The 20,514-nt window shown below is 46.3% G+C and overlaps 1 protein-coding gene across 2 annotated transcripts in view; it reads left to right on the plus strand.

The window, feature by feature from the left end:
* Nucleotides 1–20,514, plus strand: part of ZFYVE1 (zinc finger FYVE-type containing 1) — a 74,731-nt gene that overhangs the window by 20,384 nt on the left and 33,833 nt on the right. For both annotated transcript variants that reach the window (XM_077464586.1, XM_077464585.1), the window contains 5 exons: nucleotides 2,087–2,195; nucleotides 10,633–10,730; nucleotides 10,827–10,944; nucleotides 11,791–11,961; nucleotides 12,446–12,626. In XM_077464586.1, the coding sequence (XP_077320712.1) occupies nucleotides 2,087–2,195; nucleotides 10,633–10,730; nucleotides 10,827–10,944; nucleotides 11,791–11,961; nucleotides 12,446–12,626 (677 nt within the window). The remainder of the gene's footprint in view (nucleotides 1–2,086; nucleotides 2,196–10,632; nucleotides 10,731–10,826; nucleotides 10,945–11,790; nucleotides 11,962–12,445; nucleotides 12,627–20,514) is intronic.

Below are 20,514 nucleotides of genomic sequence, written 5' to 3' on the forward strand. Positions count from 1 at the left end.
CACACACACACACACACACACACACACACACACACACACACACACACACACACACACTACAAGCAAACAGATCACAGGGGAGGATGGTTACCATTTTAATAGCCATTCAAACCCCTTTGTGTCAACTGGTGTACATGTTATCCGGCCAAAATCACCAGGGTATGTAAACTTTTGATCAGGGTCATTTGGGTAGTTTCTGTTGCCATTATGTTTTTAAAGAGTAAATACAGTTGATTGATAATAAATGGCTTCAGCCAAACACTAACCATGAGTGAAAGAAAAGTTTTTGTGTTCTCAATCATATTCTTTAAAAAATGTCCAAGAAATCATAAATTCTGCCAGGGTATGTAAACTTATGAGCACAAATATGTGTGTGTGTGTGTGTAATATATATTATAAATACGTATACACACACTATATTACCAGAAGTATTGGGACGTCTGCCTTTACACGCACACATATATATATATATATATATATATATATATATATATATATGGGCGGCACAGTGGTGTAGTGGTTAGCACTTTCACCTAGCAGTAAGAAGGGTCACTGGTTCAACTCCCAACCACGACACTACCTGCCTGGAGTTTGCATGTTCTCCCTGTGCCTGCGTGGGTTTCCTCCGGGTACTCCGGTTTCCTCCCACACTCCAAAGACATGCAGGTAGGTTAATTGGCTTCTGTCTAAAATTGACCCTGGTATAGGAATGGGGACCTTGGATTGTGGGCTCCTTGAGGGTAGGGACCAATGTAAGTGTGCAATGTACAGGAATAGGGGCAATTGTAGACACTCACTCAGGTTGAACTGGATGGACAGGTGTCTTTATTCAACCTTACTAACTATGAAACTATGAACTTTAATGGCATCCCAGTCTTCGTCCATAGGGTTCAATATTGAGTTGGTCCACCCTTTACAGCTATGACTGCTTTAACTCTTCTGGGAAGGCTGACCACAAGATTTAGGAGTGTGTTTAGTGGAATGTTTGACCATTCTTCCAGAAGAGCATTTGTGAGGTCAGGCACTAATTCATCCCAAAGGTGTTTTATGGGGTTAATGTCTGGACTCTGTGCAGGCCAGGCAAGTTCCTCCACCCCCAAACTCGCTCATTCATGTCTTTATGGACCTTGCTTTGTGAACTGGTGTGCAGTCATGTTGGAATAGTCACTGTTCCCAAAAAGTTGGGTGCATGAAACCCCACACCATAATCCCCTCTCCACCAAATGATTTGGACCAGTGCACAAAACAAGGTCCATAAAGACATGATGAGTGAGTTTGGGGTGGAGGAACTTGACTGGCCTTCAGAGTCCTGACATCAACTCCATAGAACACCTTTGGGATGAATTGAGTGGAAACTGCGAGCCAGGCCTTCTTGTCCAAAATCATTGCCTGACCTCACAAATGCTCTTCTGGAAGAATGGTCAAACATTCCCATAGACACACTCCTAAACCTTGTGGACAGCCTTCCCACAAGAATTGAAGCTGTTATAGCTGAAAAGGGTGGGCCAATTCAATATTGAACCCTATGGAAAAAAGACTGGGATGCCATTAAAGTTCACAAAAATATTCTTAGTCCCACCTCTCTTATCCCTTCAAGCTTCAAGAAAAGTTGACATTTATATAACTTCAGTTGCCTTATCTGTGGATCTCCTAATTTTGACAAGCTGTTTTCGCTAAAGCAAATTTTGCTTATGAATTTTTTCATCACATGGCCAATTTAGAGTTCCCAGGTTTGTGACACATCTACTTTAAAACATGCTAATTTGTTTAACAAAAATCTATGGGTTATAATGTGTTATTTCTTTCAGAAAATCTATAATTACTTGCAGAAGATTTTTATCAATCCAAATGAATTTTCTGCTTTTATAGTGTCGGACATGGAGTCCCTACTCCCCTGTATTTTAACTTGCAGAATTCTAGGCACTAATGCTTTCTGTAGACTATACTCCTTTTGAATTGAGGTGTTTTCTGTTTTTCTTTTTTTTGATTAAACATTTCATCTTTAGAAAAAGTGAAAAATATTTTGATAATAGTTGACCATGCATGTGTCTGGTTCCCAATTTAACTGTGATGTCCTATTATGTAGAGCAGGGTGTAAGAATAGCATGAACCACTCAAAGGAAGGACTTCTGCATGAAACTCCAAGACGCTGCAGATACTCGCACCAATTTGACAACAGAGTGTACACTTGTAAGGTAAGCAAAGGAGAAAGGAAGAAATGATAACCCATTAAAAAAATCACGTGGTTATTGGTGTCCTAAAATAAGAGGACAGGTGATGGTGTTGGACCCCTTTTACACTGGGGAGGGTTTCAGGCATTTTAGCGCTAGAAATGGCCTCTGCTAAGCACCTGAAAACCGCCTCGCATTCATTCCAGTGTGACTTTTCACACTCGGGCGATGCACTTGCAGGACGTTATGAAAAGTCCTGCAAGCAGCATCTTTGGGGCAGGTTGAGAGTCCTGTATTTGGCGCTCCCAAAATGCCCTGCCCATTGGAATGAATAAGCAGCACTTTGGAAGCGTTGCAAAATGGGAATTTTTAACCTGTCCCCCCCTTTTTTTCTTTTTTTTAAGGGGGAGGGGTGGGGTTAAAAGTCCCCTGCTAGCAGGCGAAAAAAGCTGCGCAAAAGCGCCACTTAAAGGCCCCTTTCACACTGGGACACTTTGCAGGCGCTACAGTGCTAAAAATAGAGCCGGCAAAGCGCACTGAAACAGCCGCTGCTGTGTCTTTTACACTGGAGAGGTGCGCTTGCAGGACATTAAAAAAACTCCTTGCCCCCATCTCCGGAGTTTCTGGAGGGGGGTATTCTCATTGATCTCTAAAACCACTGGGTTTATTAAACAGGCTTCCCCAGAACTAGCGATTTTGAATATAAATATTGATCAATTTCCCCCTTCTCTGAGAATGATAACAGTTCAAATCTTATCAACAGCTAGGCTCCTAATTGCTGGGAGCTGGAAATCGCCTACTTCCCCTACCATTAGTGCACTCACTAAAAAAATTGATGAAACCTTTAAACATGAGCAGATCCTTGCTTCCTTGGAAGGGAAAACTTACAGATTTTATTCACAATGGTCTCCTTGGATGGCCGCCAGGAAAATAATATAAAACTAAGTAATTACTTGTTTGAATTTCTTTGTGTTTCTGTATTAAAAGTGCCTTATCTGGTTCATATTGTTTACAGTTTATATGTATTGGAAAATTTTGAAAGGATGAGAATTTCTCATTTAGTAAGCTTTTGCAATCAAGATGTGACGATTGCTATGTTATAGACCTTCAGTGTTACATTGTATTGATCGTGCTATGTTGCTGAATGATGTGAAATGTTTATTGTATTGACTTATCCTTTCATTAATAAAAAATATTTAAAAAAAAATAAAATAAATATAAAATCCAGTAAAAAAACTCCTGCAAGGTGCATCTTTGGAAGCACCTTGCAGAAATCAATGGGGCAGTGCGGCTATACCGCCGGCAAAGTGAATTTAACCTTTTTTTGGCCACAAGCGGGGGTTAAAACCACCCCGTTAGCAGCCCAATAGCGCCACTAAAGCGACGATCAAGCAGTGCTAAAAATAGCGGCACTGACGCCGCTCCCACCCCAGTGTGAAAGGGGCCAAACGGCACTAAGACAGGCGTCACTTTACCAATAATGGCCAGTGCTTTCAGTGTGAAAGCAGTCTTAGACCCCTTTCACATGGTGGTGCTTTTCGGGTGCTTTCACGCTAAAAAAGCACCTGAAAAGCTCTTGAAAACCTAGTTCCATTAAAATCAGTGAATGCTTTCACACTGGAGCAGTGGGCTGGCAGGGCAGCGAAAACACACCCCTCTCCATTGAAATTGATGGAAAGCAAAAGTGCCTGAAAAGCTCTTCAAAAGTGCTCAAATGTTTTACTGCCAGTTTAGAAGCGCCTCAGTATGAAAGGGGTCTGAGTAAGGCCCCTTTCACACTGACGTCCCGTTCAGGCCCGCCTGTCAGTTTTTCAGGCGGACCTGAACGGGTGCTCCATAGAGCTCTATGGAGCGCCGGATGTCAGCGGTGACATGTCTGCTGACATCCGACCTGCTCCAATCCGAAAAAGTGTAACGGAGGAAAAAGCTATTTTTCCATCCGCCTGCGGATCGGATCGGGTGACGACGGGCACTGCGGTCCGTCGTCATCCGATCTCCCATAGGGGAGAGTGGCGCTGTCACAGGTCTGTCCCTGCGCAGTGTGCAGAGACGGACCTGTCATCTCCCTGCTCAGCGGGGATCGACGGAGTGATCCCCGCTGAGCAAACGGATATCCACGGGGCGGATCAGAACTGATCCGCCCCGTGTGAAAGGACCCTAATAGAAGGTAATTTACACCCAAACAGGTGATTGAATTGGTAAACAGCCAAACTAGCCAGATTTTTTTTTTTTTTTTTTTTTTTTACATAGTACAGTAAATAAGTATAGTAAGAGATAGGTAATTAACTGAATGCTTTCCAGTTCTGGGCACCAGTACTCAAGAAGGATGGGCTGGAACTGGAGAGAGTCCAGAGAAGGGTAACAAAAATGGAAAATTCCTATCAAAATACTTACCGTAATTTTCCTTTCCTGATGGACTCCATGGCAGCAACGTGTGGGTTAAGTCCCGCCTCCACTACCCATAGGACACTACTCCCATAAATCTTTGCTCCCTGCCCCTGGCCGTGTTCGGTAACTAGCCTACTCCAGCCATTTGGGAGGGAACTCCTGCTGCCATGGAGTCCATCAGGAAAGGAAAATTACGGTAAGTATTTTGATAGGAATTTTCCATTTTCCTGACAGACTCCATGGCAGCAACGTGTGGGAAATAACTCGCCAAACACACCCGGGTGGGCAAAATGCTGAACAAAAGATTTATTTAACACTGTCGGCCGACAGGACTTTCAAACCAAAATCAACAGAGGATAAAGATGCTGGTTCAACACAATAGTGAGACATGAAAGTATGAATAGAAGACCAGGAGGCCGCTCTGCAGATTACATCAGGTGCAACGTGGCGCGAAGCCGCCCATGAGGTTGAGAGACTTCTGGTAGAGTGAGCTGTAACCGCCTCAGGAGGAGCCAAGCCCTTCTCTCTATAAGCCCATTGAATTGCCTGGACCACCCAAGCAGCGATGGATCTAACGAAGGCCTTGGCGCCTCTACTTTTCCCGTTAAATAGCACGAAGAGGAAGTCAGATTGACGAAAAGAAGCTGTAATATCCAGATATTGTTTTAGAGTAATTCCCAAATCGAGTGGATGTGGATCCTGACTTCCAGCAGAATTGAAGGTAGGAAGAGTGATTTCCTGGTTTTCATGGAAAACAGAGGTCACCTTGGGATTTGTCCCCCAACATCGGAATTAGGACTACCCTATCTGGAAAGAAGGTGAGAAAAGGTTCCTTTGCACCTAGAGACTGAATTTCGGAGATTCTCTTCGCTGAAGTTATGGCTACCAGAAAAGAGGTTTTAAGGGTTAATTCTCTGATTGAGAGCATTTTGTCAAGTTGAGAGAAGAAATCTAGAACCAATGGAAGGTCCCATTTGGGGAATCTAGGCTTCCTTTGTGGCCTAAGCCTGACTGCTCCTTTGAAGAATTGTTGGACCAAGGGATGATTGGCCCATGCGACTCCAGAAAAAGCTGAAATTGCTGAAACCTGGACCCGGAGAGAACTAACCGAAAGGGAGATATCCAATCCTGATTGCAAAAAGCTTAAAACGTCCCGGACTGTCAGGGTATTACAGGAACTGGACCTTGAAGACAAGTGATCTGCAAACTTCGCCCAAATTCTCTCATATACCCGGGTAGTACTGCTTCTTCGAGCACTAAGAAGAGTGGGAATGACTTCTTCAGAACAGCCTAAAGCCTTCAACCGTCCCCTTTCAAAAACCAAGCCTTTAGGCGCAGGTGATCCGGGCAAGGATGTAATCTCGACCCTTGAGACAGAAGGTCTGGCCTGGATGGTAAAGGTATTGGATCCCTGACACTGAGGAGCATCAGAAGCGGAAACCAGGGTCTGTTGGGCCAATAAGGGATTATGGCTATCACTTCTGCTGTCTCTGACCTGAGTCTCCTCAGGAACTGATGAATAATAGGAGTTGGGGGAAAGGCATAGGCCTTGTGGAACCACCATTTCTCTGTCAAGGCATCCACCCCGTAGGCTTGAGGATCCCTGTACCTTGAATAGTACCTCTCCAGTTTTTTGTTGCAAGGGGAGGCAAACAGGTCGACTTCTGGGGAGAGCCCCATTGTCAGGATCCAGTTGAACACTTCCTCGTGGAGAGACCACTCGTTGTTGTCCAGAAGTATCCGGGAAAGAAAGTCTGCCTGAACGTTCTGAAACCCTGGGACATAGGATGCTGTCAGATCCTTCAGGTTCCTCTGAGCCCAGGTCATGATCGGTTCCACCTCCTGGAGAAGGGATAGACTTCGGGTACCCCCTTGCCTTCTTATGTACGCCACTGCTGTGGTATTGTCTAGCCTGAGTGAGACCGAGGCTCCTGAAATCAGATGCCGAAAGGCTAGCAGAGCTTGAAAGGCTGCCCTTAACTCCAGGATGTTCGACACCGTCCCCCTGGAGGGGAGAATCCAGGTGCCCTGAGCCACTTCCGCCAGACAGTGGGCGCCCCAACCCCTGTTGCTGGCATCTGTTGTTATGGTGACCCATGAGATGGGGAGAATGGAATGGCAGTTGCAGAGATTTTCCCGTTGGAGCCACCACAGAAGGGAATTCCTCATGGATAAGGTGATCCGAATCAGCTGGGTTTTGCTGCCTGACCATTGATGAAGGAAACCCTTCTGAAAGGGCCTCATCCTCCACTGTGCCCACCTCACCATCGGAATTGTCGCTACCATAGTGCCTATAATTTTCAGGCACTGGAGAGCCTGGAGATGAGAGGCAGAGAGGGCTGGACGGATTCTGTCCCTGACCACTGACAACTTCTCTTCTGGTAATGAGATGGTGCCTCTGACAGTGTTGAATAGGGCCCCTAAGAACATGGGACCAGCTGGCTCTTCTCCAAGTTCAAGATCCACCTGAATTCCTGTAGGGTGGAGATGACCTGCTTTCTGTGTACCAGAAGTTGATCCTTGTCTTGAGCCAACAACAGAAGGTCGTCTAGGTAGTGATGTAGACGAATCCCTTTGGTTCTCAGAAGAGCTACCACTGCCAACAATACCTTTTGAAAATACACGAGGAGAAGTTGATAGCCCAAAGGGAAGGCAAGTAAATTGAAAATGGCTTTCGCCCACGGAGAAGCGGAGATACTACTGGTAATTTTCTGCAACTGGGACATGAAAATAGGCGTCCTTGAGGTCTATGGAGACCATCCAGTCCCCTGCTTGGACAGATTGTTGAATTGTGGATAATGACTCCATCTTGAATTTTTCTTTTTTGATAAAACTGTTCAAGTGGGTTAGATCTATGACCGGCCTCCAGGCCCCGCTCTTTTTCCGGACCATAAACAAAGGAGAGTAGATTCCCATGCCTCGCTGAATGACTGGAACATGGATAATGGCGCCTTGAGCCAACAAAGATTCCACGTAGGCTAGAAGAATTAGCCTTTTTTCGTCTGAGGCCGGGAGAGAGGTGGGGACCCATCTGAGTCTGGGAGATTCCTTGAAGGTCCAAACATGACCTGAGGAGACGGTCTTGACGGTCCAGAAGTCTTGGATCGAGGCCGCCCAGACATGGCGAAAGTGGAAAAGACGAGCCCCCACCTGCCCTGTCTGAGCAGGCCCAACCTCAAAAGGATTTAGTTGGTTCCCTCTCTCCCTTCAAATCACTTTTTGTAGATTTTTTAAAAGAGGATTGTCTTGATTTCCAGGACCTGGAAAATTCACGGCCTGGTCTGTAACTGCGAGCTTCCCTGGCTCGTTCCTGGTACTGTCTCTTTGGAAAAGACCTTCTCTGGGCTTGCAAACGCCGGTCCTGGGGGAGGAACCCCGACTTCCCACCAGTGGCTCGGGTAATAGCCTCATCCAACTTATTGCCGAAAAGGGAGGACCCTTCAAAGGGGATGCGGCACCATACTTGTTTTGAGGCTGGGTCTGCCAGCCAAGGGCGGAGCCAAAGAGCCCGTTTAGCCGTAACAGAAGAAAGCATCACCCGCGCCACCAGGCGTATGATGTCGATAGAGGCCTCCCCAAGAAAGGCGGAGGCCAGCCTAAGCTCTTGGATAGGCGAGCTCTTAGCTGTATCTTCAGAGATATTTCTAAGTGTCTCATCTACACTATCTGTCCATATCTCCATTGCTTTGGACATAGCGGCCAGAGCTAGCGCTGGCTTACAGGCCATTCCTGCTGTGAGATACACTCTCTTCAAATCAGCATCAATTCGTCTGTCCAGAACGTCCTTAAAAGACACGGTATCCTCTAAGAGAAGAGTGACATGTTTCACCAGCCGCATGACTGCTGCGTCTACCAATGGCGCTGACTCCAAATGCTTCACCTCTTCTTCATTGAAAGGATAGAGTTTCGAAACCTTCGATAGCATGGAATTTTTCTTCTCCACCTTGCCCCATTCATCTGTGATAATCTCACCTAGCTCAGAGATAAAAGGAAAATTAATCCGATCCTTCTTTAATTGCTTAAAGAATTTCCTTTGTTTGGAAGGAGCAGCCACAGAATCTTCCCAGTTCAGTGTCTCTCTAACAGCTCTGACCAGAGGAGGCAGTAGAGCGAAATCAAAGCCCACACAGGGATCACTTTCATCAGAGTCACTGTCAGATATGGCAGCTGAGGGGTGGCTATGCGCAGAGGATTCCCAAGTATCCTGCAGCTGAGTCTCCCTTCCTGGAGAAAGTGGCGGCTCTGCCGGGGGAACATAGGATTGGCCCTCAATATTTCTTTAACAACTTTTTCCACCAGGGTTTTAAGTTGTTGATCCGCGTCACCCCTTTCATTGGAAGCCTTGGCGTAGCAAGGATCGCATAAAGATTTTCCTGCCGGTACAAGAGCTCTGCACCCCCAACAGGCACTAGCTGAGTGACTAGATTGAGTCCTCGAGGAGTGCGATCTTTCTTCACTACGGTGTCCTGATCTTGAGGAGGAACCATAATGTTTAGATTTGGAAGAGGAGTGCCGGTGATGCGACTTGGAGGAGTCGCTCCCTCTATGAGAGCTGTGATGCTGTTCTGACCTGGAAGGGCTGAAACAAGAACAAGACAAGAAACCACAAGAAACAAGACATCAGGACAGAGCTAACAGATAATTACCCCTCCCCCCACCAGACCTTCAGGTGAACATTAGAAATACCTTTCATGAGAGGGCTGGCCACAAACAGGCGGTAAAGAATCCATGTCCTCAGCGATATCCATACGCGCTGAAAAGATGACAAGGGATCAGTGCAAGGGACAGGGAAGGGATAGCCACCCTGTCCCAGAATGCCACTTACCAGTAGATGCAACACAGAGGCAGGGGGAAGTCACCGCAACAGCCCGCAAGCATTCCCAAAGCTTGCAGACTAATTCCCCGTTTAAATAGCCCGCCCCTGTGAAGTCACCGCCGTGCCTGTGCGCATGCGTGAAACCGGCAATTTGCCGCTATCGCGCATGCGCGAAACCAAGCATCGATCTCAACCGCGTTCGCGCATGCGCAGTACGGCCGAAAACGCAAACCCGGAAGTAGAACGGCGGCTGGAACGCGGAAGAACCAGCCGCCATGCCTGCACATACAAACAAACAGAAACAAACGAAGACAGATAAAAAATACAAAAACTGCTGCCATAAGAACTTTTAGAACCTCTCACCACTCCCACCACGATCGATCACTCGGCCGAAGATAAGGTAAGATGACACCGGACTTTCCAGGGGGCAAAACAGGTCACCTGCTAATAGCTGGCTATCCGACCAATGCGCAGCCTGCCTGCCAGTGGCCAGGACATGGGCTTCTTCACAGCGCCTCTTCCACTGCCCACTCCATACCCTGCTAATAGCTAGGGCTTAGCGGAGTAATGCGACTTTCCAGACCCAGAGTCGCAGACCGGCCGACCTTGATCGTGGGGATGATAAATCTTCAGGTAGAAAGACCACCTCTGGGTCCTTCGGAGGAGGACAAAAAAAGAACACGGCCAGGGGCAGGGAGCAAAGATTTATGGGAGTAGTGTCCTATGGGTAGTGGAGGCGGGACTTAACCCACACATTGCTGCCATGGAGTCTGTCAGGAAATACAGATTAGATAGAATAAAGGGTCTGGACGACATTAGTTATATGAGGAAAGGTTGTAAGCACTGAACTTGTTCTCTCTGTAGAAGAGACGCTTGAGAGGGGATATGATTTCAATGTACAATTACCGTACTGGTGACCCCACTATAGGGATAAAACTTTTCAGCGTAAGGGAATTTAATAAGACACGCGGCCATTCACTAAAATTAGAAGAAAAGTTGTTTAACCTTAAACTGCGTAGAGGGTTCTTTACTGTACGAGCAGTAAGGATGTGGAATTCCATTTTACAGGCAGTGGTTTCAGCGGGGAGCATCGATAGTTTCAAAAAACTATTAGATAAGAACCTGAACGACCACAGCATACAGGGATATACAATGTAATACTGACATAAAATCACACACATAAGTTGGACTTGTGTCTTTTTATTTACCTTGCCAACTATGTAACGCCTTCCCTTTTTTTTTTTTTTTTTTTTTTAGGCTTGTTATGAAAGTGGAAGGGAAGTGAATGTGATACCTAAAACCTCTGCATCTACTGACTCCCCATGGCTAGGGCTTGCCAAGTATGCTTGGTCTGGGTAAGTGTTTGTATCCAGTGTCTAATTTTGACACATCTTTTTGCTATTGGTTTAGTAAGTCTTCTTAACTACAGAGCTGTCTCTTTCTGCCTGTAGGTATGTGATAGAGTGCCCGAATTGTGGAGTGATCTATCGCAGCCGCCAGTACTGGTTTGGAAATCAGGACCCTGTGGATACTATTGTGCGCACAGAAATACAGCATGTGTGGCCTGGAGTAAGACCAATATCTATATATTATACTTTTTTTTTTTTTTTTCAGTGATCATGTGTACAACAGGCATATATCAGGAATATGAAATGCTAGGGTAACCAATTCTTTAAAATGTACAACTTCACATCCAAGGAATTAATATGTGGCCTGCCGATTGGACAATAATGCTATCATCAGATGTTTATTGCACCAGTATTTCCCCCTTTTAGGAATCCTAAGCTTACCTGTAATTTAGTTTCCATGTGGTCCCATTCTCCCTGGATCTATTGTGAGGATGGGCTCAGGTGTGTTCGGATTGTAGTCCCAACCCACCTGAGCAATCCCTCCAGGAAGCAGTCACTCCACACCGCCAATCATAGGCAGCGTGTGCATGTGCAGTTGTGGGACGGGAAATGCATCACTGCCTATGATTGATAGTGTGCAATCAGGGCTTCCTGGTGGGATTGCTTATGGGAGTTGGGAGTATGATTACGAACATGAATAAACCCATCCCTAATCTACTGCCAAAGTCCATAATCCAAGTGAAGAATTACACAGGGCTATGGACCCCTCCCCCCCTTTGCTCCCACACGACAGGACTGGCTCTTAGCACTTGTCTGCTTTTAATCCAAGTGCTGAATTGTTGTGAAGCAAAGGGGAGAGTAACATGTGCCCCATAACTTGAAATACCTGAATACTTTGGGTGAGAGTACAGGAAGTTTTATAGTACATGTTATATATCATATCTGTTTGCCTATTGGATGGAAAACACAGGTTCCTTTTACAATATTGATGGTCTCTAAATCTAATATTGTCATAGCTTCATATTAGCAGATACATATTTTTCAGTATTTACTTCTCTTTATATAGGCTGATGGATTTCTAAAGGATAACAACAATGCTGCTCAGCGTCTTCTGGATGGTGTGAATTTTATGGCCCAGTCTGTAACTGAACTAAGTATTGGTCCTACAAAAGCAGTCACATCTTGGTTAACTGATCAAATCGCCCCAGCCTACTGGAAGCCTAATTCCCAAATTCTGGTATAGTATTATTTAATTTTATATACGTCGAGCAGCCAGTCTCAATCAGGGCTCCTCCAGAGATTGCTAAGGGTTCCTTGAGCTGGGGCTAATCGACTTTGCATTTGATGGTGCCTTTCTAGATTGAGGTCTGTCACCACTTGGCAGAGCCAGAAACATGTCACCTATGATCTTTAAAGTTGTATGTAAGGGTGACATTCTATCCACCAATGTAAAGGTGGCATTCTTCCCACTTCCCCCGTGTAAGGTGCATTTTCCCAATGACTCCCAAGGAGCTAATCTTAGCAGGTGTTCCCTGAGACATGACAATTATTTCAAGAGTTTCTCTGGGGTAAAGGTTGAGAAAGGCTGACTTAGATTATCAAAAAAGATGTAGATTTTATGCATTACTTTGTGCTGCACTGATATACTATACATGTGTTCTTTGATTGTAAAAAAAAAAAACTGTCTTTCTTAAAAGCCTTTCTACCGAATATTTGTATAGGAATGCACCAAGTGTAGAACACCTTTTAAGGAAAATGATACCAAACATCACTGTCGGGCCTGTGGAGAGGGTTTCTGTGACAGCTGCTCAACTAAAAGCCGTGCAGTGCCTGAGCGAGGCTGGGGTCTCTCTCCAGTCCGCGTTTGTGATTCCTGCTATGACCAGAGAGGACCACAGAATGGTAATTTTTTTCATTTTGTTTCTACTATGATTATTGAAATTGAGGCTAAATTCATAGGTACTGAAAGATAGTGCTCGGTCTGCTCATGAATTGATTGATTTAAAGTTGTTTTAAAGGCTTAAAGTTTTTTTTGTTTTTTTTTTCTTTTTTTTACCTTATAATGCATTCTATGCTGAATGGTAAAAAATGTTCCAGCAGGAGCTCCCCCCAGCCCCCCTAAATACTTATCTGGCTCCTCTATCGATCCAGCTCTTGCAGCATCACACACCTCTCATCCTTGCCTCTCGCCATTGGCTCCAGCTGCTGTCAGTCAAATTATATGAGGAAAGAGTGTGTCTATGGACACACAGCCTGCACATCTTGCGCTTGCTATAGTAGCAGCAAGAAGAGGAGCTAGGAGCACCGGAGGAGGTTGGGGCTTGTTCTGTGCAATACAGATCTATTTAATAAAAATACCCATAGCAGATGATTTTGACACAAAGCCTTGTGCGGACCCACACAAAAATAAATTTGCGCTAGAGTTCCATTGTTAAAAACATACAGTGAATATAAAAAGTCTGCACACCCCTGTTAAAATGTCAGGTTTCTGTGATGTAAAAAAATGAGACAAAGATAAATAATATCAGAACTTTTCCAACTTTAATGTGACCTATACACTGTACAACTCAATTGAATAAAAAACTGGAGCTCCCAAGCTGGACATCCGGTAATGCGGTGTGTTGAGGAGAGGAGGAAGCGCTGAACGGTGGAATGGCTGGCTGGTAGGTGTAGTGAGCCTGGGTCCGTGCCTCGCTCCTTTGGTGGGTTCCAGAGGTGCATATCCAGGATACAGGTGCATAGGGTGCCTGAGCAAGCTGGGCACGTCTTCTGCCATGACCAGGACGTGGGGAGTAGAGGAGACAGCCACGCAGGACGGCGCTGGCACAAAACCACAGTGCATGCTAAAGGGGAACCAGACAACTGTTAAGCTGGAGCGCTTTGCCCAGACACCCACGAAGGGTGGGCAGGCTGAGGGGGTACAACAATCTCACTCCCAGACCGGCCCCTCTTTGGGGAGGAAAAGCCAGGCCCCAGCAGCAGCAGCAGCTCAGAGTGAGCATGTAGTGAGTAAAATGACAGAGGGAGAAATATTGGTGCCAATTCCAGGAGCAGAGGAAGCGCCATCCTTGAAAGACATCCTTTAAGCAATCAATTGTAATGCTGTGTACACATGGCTGGACTTTTTGACGGACTAGTCCATTCGAAAGTCCTTTTAGTTTGAACGTGATGACATTAGACGGGACTAAACAAGGAAGTTCAATAGCTGTCCTTGCGTCGTATTTGGTCTGTCAGACTAGCATACAGACAAACGTATTTTTCGACTGGACTCTCGTCCATCGGAAAGATTTGAAACATGTTTTATTTCTAGGTCCGTCTGATTTTTTTTTTTTTTCCCAAAAAACGATCGGACTAGCTCACACACAATTGAATTGTCCGGACTGATCCCGCCAGACCTACTCTGCCAGAAAGTCTGGTCGTGTGTACGCGGCTTGAGTCAAACTGTAACTGTAATTATCTGAAATGTCTGACCAATTTAAATGCATAAAAAAAATTGCTCACTTTTTTTATTTCAAAAGTTTTTATTAGAGATTTTGCAGATAATACATGCTGTAAAACAATGGATGAGGTATTGTAACAAACTTACAGGGGGAGAAGTGAATCAAACACTATTGGAATACACTATGCGTCTTAACGTGTAGGCACAAATGGTAGCAATCTCTGGAGTGATTGTACCAGTGGTCTGGTTCCATTATTGCAATCTAGGTCAGTCATCCGATTCTGATTGCAATGCAAGTGTGAAAAATAAGGGATCTGTCCGTGGGGTCTGTCCGTGAGGTCTGTACTTGAACACTTGAACACGGGGGGGGGGGGAGGAAAGGTAAGAGGGGGTTTGAGCGGGGGTGGGGTGTAGGCGGAGGTTCGTCTGCCGGAAGGGTGCCTGGTGTCGCTCCTTGCGTGATCGAGAGGTCCCTCAGTTCAGGCTATGGGGATGTAGGAGTAAGGTTGCGATAGTCTGTGGTTTCTTTGAAGTGTAACCAGCATGCCCAGGTGGCCTGGTACTTGGCAGGCGTGTCGTTCGCTTGGTGAATGAGGTCCTTCATTTCTGCTATTTGGCCTATTCTGCTTAACCATTCTGGAATGATGGGGGGGAAGATGTCCTCCAATGAGTGGGTATGCAAATTTTTGCCGCATTTATCATGTGCAGAGTCAGGGATCTTAAGTAAGCCTTTTGTGGTATAGAAGTGTGATGGAGTATGTATTGGGCTGGGGTGAAATCGGGGGTGTAGGTGGTGACTTGGGGGATGAGGCGGTGGATCTCTTTCCAGTAGGGTTGGATAAGGGAACATTCCCACCAGATGTGCAGCAGTGTGCTGTGCGCATCGCTGCACCTCCAGTACTGCTATGGGATGCTTGGATGGAATTTGTGGATTTTGTCAGGAGTTCTGTACCACCTCGAGAAGAGTTTGTACCCATTTTTCTGAGTGGAAACGTTTAGGGAGCCTTTGTGAATATGGGTGAGGATATGGTTCCACTCTTCTTGGGTCATGGTGGTCTGTAAGTCAGTTTCCCATTTTTGGCAGGCCCTGTCAGAGGAGACGGAGGAATTAGCGTTCAATAGTGTATAGATGCTAGATATGGCGTGTCTTATGGGTTCCGAGGAGGTGTACAAAGTCTCAAAAGGTGTTAGTTCTCTGTCCCATTGAGAAGTTGAGAAGAGTTATTCAGAAAGTGTCTGATTTTGGAGAAATTTAAAGAAAGGGATGGGTAGGTTTGGAAACTTGGACGGGAGAGCTTGGAAGGGAATCATCTGCCCTTTGTCAAAGAAGGACCCTGCCCTTATAGCGTGTTGTATGGGTCTGCCCTCCAAACGTGGGACAGGTACCCCTGGCGGGAAGTACGGATTTTAGTCCAGTGGGGTTAGTGGGCCGGGCGAGGAGGCTACTTTTAATTTGGTACAGACGGTTTGAAAAATTTGTAGGGTTGGACCGATTAGGGTGTGTGTCTTACTTTCCCGTGGTATCCCTGTGGGGCTTATCCATGGGAGGTAGTGTAGGGGAGAGGGGCAGAATGCCCCTTCGAGGCCTATCCAGGCTTTCAGTTCGTCATGGAGGTGCCAGTCTACGATCCTGGCCAAATGACAAGCCCAGTAGTACTTTTGTGCATCGGGGAGTCCAATTCCTCCTTGTAGTTTTAGGGTCACCAATTTGTTCCAACCTATGCAGGGGTGTTTGTCGGCCCATATGAATTTTAAATACAGGGTTTTGTATGTGCCAAAGAATGATGGGGGCTAACTTGATGGGAAGCGTCTGTAATAAGTATAGGAGTCTGGGAAGTATGTTCATTTTCAGAATGGCTGCCCTCCCGAACCATGAGAAGGAATTCCTGTTCCAGAGTTGGAGGTCGTTTTGAATTTTCTGAAGAATGGGTAGGAAATTACACGTGTATAGGTCTGCTATGTTAACTGCCAATTGTATGCCCAGGTAAATGATGGCCCGTGGTTCCCACCCAAAAGGGACATTTTTCCTGACGTAACATTAGGGAATTGGGCAGCGAGACATTAAGAGCTTAGGATTTTGCAAAATTAATTTGGAGGTTAGAGAAAGCTTTGAATAGGGAGAAGTCCTGAAGGAGGTTGGGGATCGTGGTTATGGGATCCGTGAGGAACATAAGGATATCGTCTACATAGGCAATGAGTTTATACTGTTCACCTTTGATTGTCACAGCTTTAAATAGATGGGTTGGTTCTAAGCCTGCGTAGCATGGGTTCCAGGGAGAGGATAAAGATAAGCGGAGATGGGGGGGGGGGGGGGGGGCATCCCTGTCGAGTTCCGTTCGTCAGGGAGAAGGCGCCCGACAGGTGGCTGTTGACCTTGATTCTTGCTGTTTGGGAATCATGGTGATGTGGGCCTCCAGGGTGTCTGGGTTGGCAGGAGAGGGGTTAGGTGAAGCATTAAAAGTGGCCAGAAAGTGAAGGATGAGTGTTTCCTTAAATGTTTTATAGTAGCTAACAGTTAGGCCGTCTGGGCCGGGGCTTTGTGAGTGGTCTATCAAGATTTGAAGCCTCTTTGTCTGATATGGGTTGGGGGCCATATTGGTTCAGAAAATCAGTTTTGCTCTGTCCTGGGTAGGGTCTATTGGCTGGTGGGTGGGTAGGTTGTAGAGTTTAGAGTAGTATAATTTTAAATTGGTTGGCTATATCAGTGGAGGTTTCGAATTTGCGCCCCGATGGGTCTATGATCGTATGGATGGTGGAGGCGGCTTTTTTGTTTTGTAAGGCCCTGGCGAGAAGTTTGCCCGATTTGTTGCCAAATTCGTAGTACAGACGTTTAGTGAGGACATGTTTGCGTCTGGTTGATTTCCCGAGTTCGTCAAGAAGGGCTTCCCTAGCTGTCAGCAATTGGTGGAGAGTGCTTTCAGCTAGAGATTGTTTGTTTGTTTGCGTTTCTTTTCCAGAGAGAGGATACGTTTCGACAATTCACTAATTTTGTTTTTGTCTGGCTTTCCGTCTCTTTGTGGCAATAGAGATGAGTTCACCTCTGACGACACATTTGTGTGCCGCCCAAAGGGATAACGGATGAATATCAGAAGATACATTCTCACTGAAATAGTGCAGTAGGCAAGTGTTTATTCTCTGGGTGTGTTCTTGGTCAGTGAGGAGGGAGTTGTCCAGACACCAGATCGAGGACTTCGCCAGGGCTGTAGAGATAGAGATGGTGATGGAAATGGGATGATGGTCCGATAGGAGCATGGGTTCTATAGTAGCCGACAGGAGGGACTCTAGGTCTGTTTTGAGTTATAAAGAAGTAGTCAATCCTCGTATAGTTGTGATGTGAGGCAGAGTAGTAGGTGAAATCCTCCATATTCGGATGTAATGTGCCCCATGTGTCGTGCAGTGTTAGGTTAGCTAGCTGGGTCTTGATTGCATGCAAGGCCCTAAATGTTATGGCCGAGGTTCCAGAGGAGGAATCTTGTAGGGGTGCAAGGGCCAGATTAAAGTCGCCACCGGCAATCAGCATTCCCTTACAAAACGAGGTCAGGTTCTGTAAGGTGTTGCGGAAAAAGGGGACCTGTTGGCAGTTGGGGGAATAGAGATTAGCCAGTGTAACTGGTTTATGTAGTGTCCCCCTGAGGAACAAGTATCGGGTGTTGGCGTCAATCGTTGTATCAATTACCTGCAATGGACAGTGCCTGGAGATTAGAATGGATACTCCTTTAGATTTGGAATCTGCGTTGGTGTCAGGAACCATGAAACAGACTGAGACAGAAGTACAATCAAATCCCACTTGTTTATTAATAAAAATAAAAAGGTAAATGGGAAAAAGCGTAGTCAAGCATAGCCAGAGTCCAGTAGCCAGATCGGGTAGTCAGCCAGTCCAAAGTTCATAAACCAGATCGGGTAATCAGCCAGTCCAGACATCAGGGATCCAAGGAGAGCAACTGCAGGCAGGATAGAAGCCAGGAGGGATGTCAGCAAGCCAGTCTTGAAACAAACAGCAGGAGATGGTTCATAGTGATGTGACCAACGCGAAGGCCAAGGAAAGAGTGAGCTGGAAGGCTTTAAATAGGCTGGTCAGACGAGCATCATCGGGAACAGCTGGTAGCTGTGGAAAGAGAAGAGAGCCGGCAATTAGCTGACAGCTGAGCGGCCAGCCCAGAGGAGAAAGGGCTAAGCCAGCCCTGACAGTAACCCCCCCCCCTCAATGACCCCTCTCCCTCGGAGGGCCACTGGGCTTGAGGGGAAACAGTCTATGGAACTCGCGGAGGAGGACACCATAGGAATTGATCCAAGGACTGATTGGCTCGTTCTGTGGCCCCATTAAACTGCGGGTGATACGTAGAAGAGAACGCAAGCTGGATTCCCAACTGCACAAAAGGCTCGCCAGAACCGGGAGACAAACTGACTGCCCCTATCCGAGACAATCACGGAAGCCAGTTCCTTAGAGGTGGGCAACTTCTTAAGTGGAATACAATGACACATCTTTGAGAACCGGTCAACCACCAAAAGGATAACAGTGTTGCCTTGGGAGTTTGGCAATTCCACAATGAAATCCATAGACAGATGAGTCCAGGGCCTCTCTCCATTGGGTATGGGTTGTAGGAGGCCCACTGGAAGGTGTCATGGAGTCTTACTCTGTGCACACACGGGACAGGCAGCTACGAAGGCAGTAACATCATCCTGTAGACTAGGCCACCAGAATTGTTGGTAGATGGCCCAAATGAGTTGATTCTTCCCAGGATGGCCAGCTGCCTTGGGAGAATGGTAAGTCTGGAGCACTGCAGTATGGAGACTCTCTGGGACAAAGCAGCGGTCACAAGGTTTATCAGGAGGAGCATGGACCTGAGCAGCAAGAATTTTGTCACCCAAAGGAGAAGTAAGACTGGTGCGAACCATAGCCAAGATACGATCAGGAGGAATCATAGGAACCGGAACCGACTCCGACTTGGAAGTGGAGGAAAATTGTTGTGACAAGGCATCAGCCTTTACATTCTTAGTACCGGGTAAGAATGAATGTAATTAAAGCTCGACAAGAAAAGAGCCCATCGCTCCCTTCTGGGAGAGAGTCGCTTAGCCTCAGACAAGAATGTTAGATTCTTATGGTCAGTAAGAATAAGAACGGGCACAGTGGTACCTTCAAGGAGATGTCTCCATTCTTTCAGGGCTAAAATGATTGCCAACAGCTCTCTGTCACCAATCTCATAATTGCATTCAGCAGGTGACAATTTCTTGGAAAAGTAACCACACGGATGCATAGCGCTCTCAGAGTTAGGACGTTGAGACAGAAGGGTGCCAGTTTCAGAAGCATCAACTTCTAGGATAAAAGGCAACGTAGGATCAGGATGTGCCAACACGGGAGCAGAAACAAAGGCAGCCTTGAGAGTCTCAAAGGCCTTAATGGACTCCGGAGACCAACTCTGTGGGTTACAGTCCTTTCTGGTCATATCAGTCAGAGGCTTGACCAGAGACGAGAAGTTACAAATAAACTTCCAATAGTAGTTGGCAAAGCCCAGGAAACCCTGCAGAGGATGTAAACCCACGGGTCGAGGCCACTGTAGGACTGCCGACAGTTTCTCTGGGCCCATCGAAAAACCAGCAGTGGAAATGACATAGCTCAGAAATGTAACCTGTTCATGATGGAACTCGCACTTCTCCAGTTTACAATAGATTGTTCTGCCTTAGTTTCTGAAGTACACAACAGATATCTGTGTGGTGGCTCTCCAGGGACTTGGAAAATATGAGGATATCATCGAGATAAACCGCCACATGCAATTGCAACAAATCTCGGAGGATATTGTTAATAAATTCCTGGAAAACTGCCGGGGCGTTACAAAGGCCAAAAGGCATTACCAGGTATTCATAATGGCCTGTTCTGGTATTAAACGCAGTTTTCCACTCGTCACCCTCCTTAATGTGCACAAGATTGTATGCCCCTCTCAGGTCAAGCTTTGTGAAAACCGTTGCTCCCTTGAGGCGGTCAAATAATTCTGTAATCAATGGAATCGGGTAGGCAGGATAGAAGCCATGAGGGATGTCAGCAAGCCAGTCTTGAAACAAACAGCAGGAGATGGTTCCTAGTGATGTGACCAACATGAAGGCCAAGGAAAGAGTGAGCTGGAAGGCTTTAAATAGGCAGGTCAGACGAGCATCATCGGGAACAGCTGGTAGCTTTGGAAAGAGAAGAGAGCTGGCAATTAGCTGACAGCTGAGCAGCCAGCCCAGAGGAGGAAGGGCTAAGCCAGCCCTGACAGTTGGTTGCATGAAACACTGTGGGGTAGACAGAGTTGTAAAGTTTGGGGATACTGTCGGATCTAAAGTGTGTCTCTTGGAGGAACACTATGTCCGCCTTTG

The sequence above is a fragment of the Lithobates pipiens genome, unplaced genomic scaffold, assembly GCF_037356315.1.
Source record: "Lithobates pipiens isolate NorthernLeopardFrog02 unplaced genomic scaffold, aLitPip1_a1.2 Scaffold_30, whole genome shotgun sequence".
NCBI lineage: Eukaryota > Metazoa > Chordata > Amphibia > Anura > Ranidae > Lithobates > Lithobates pipiens.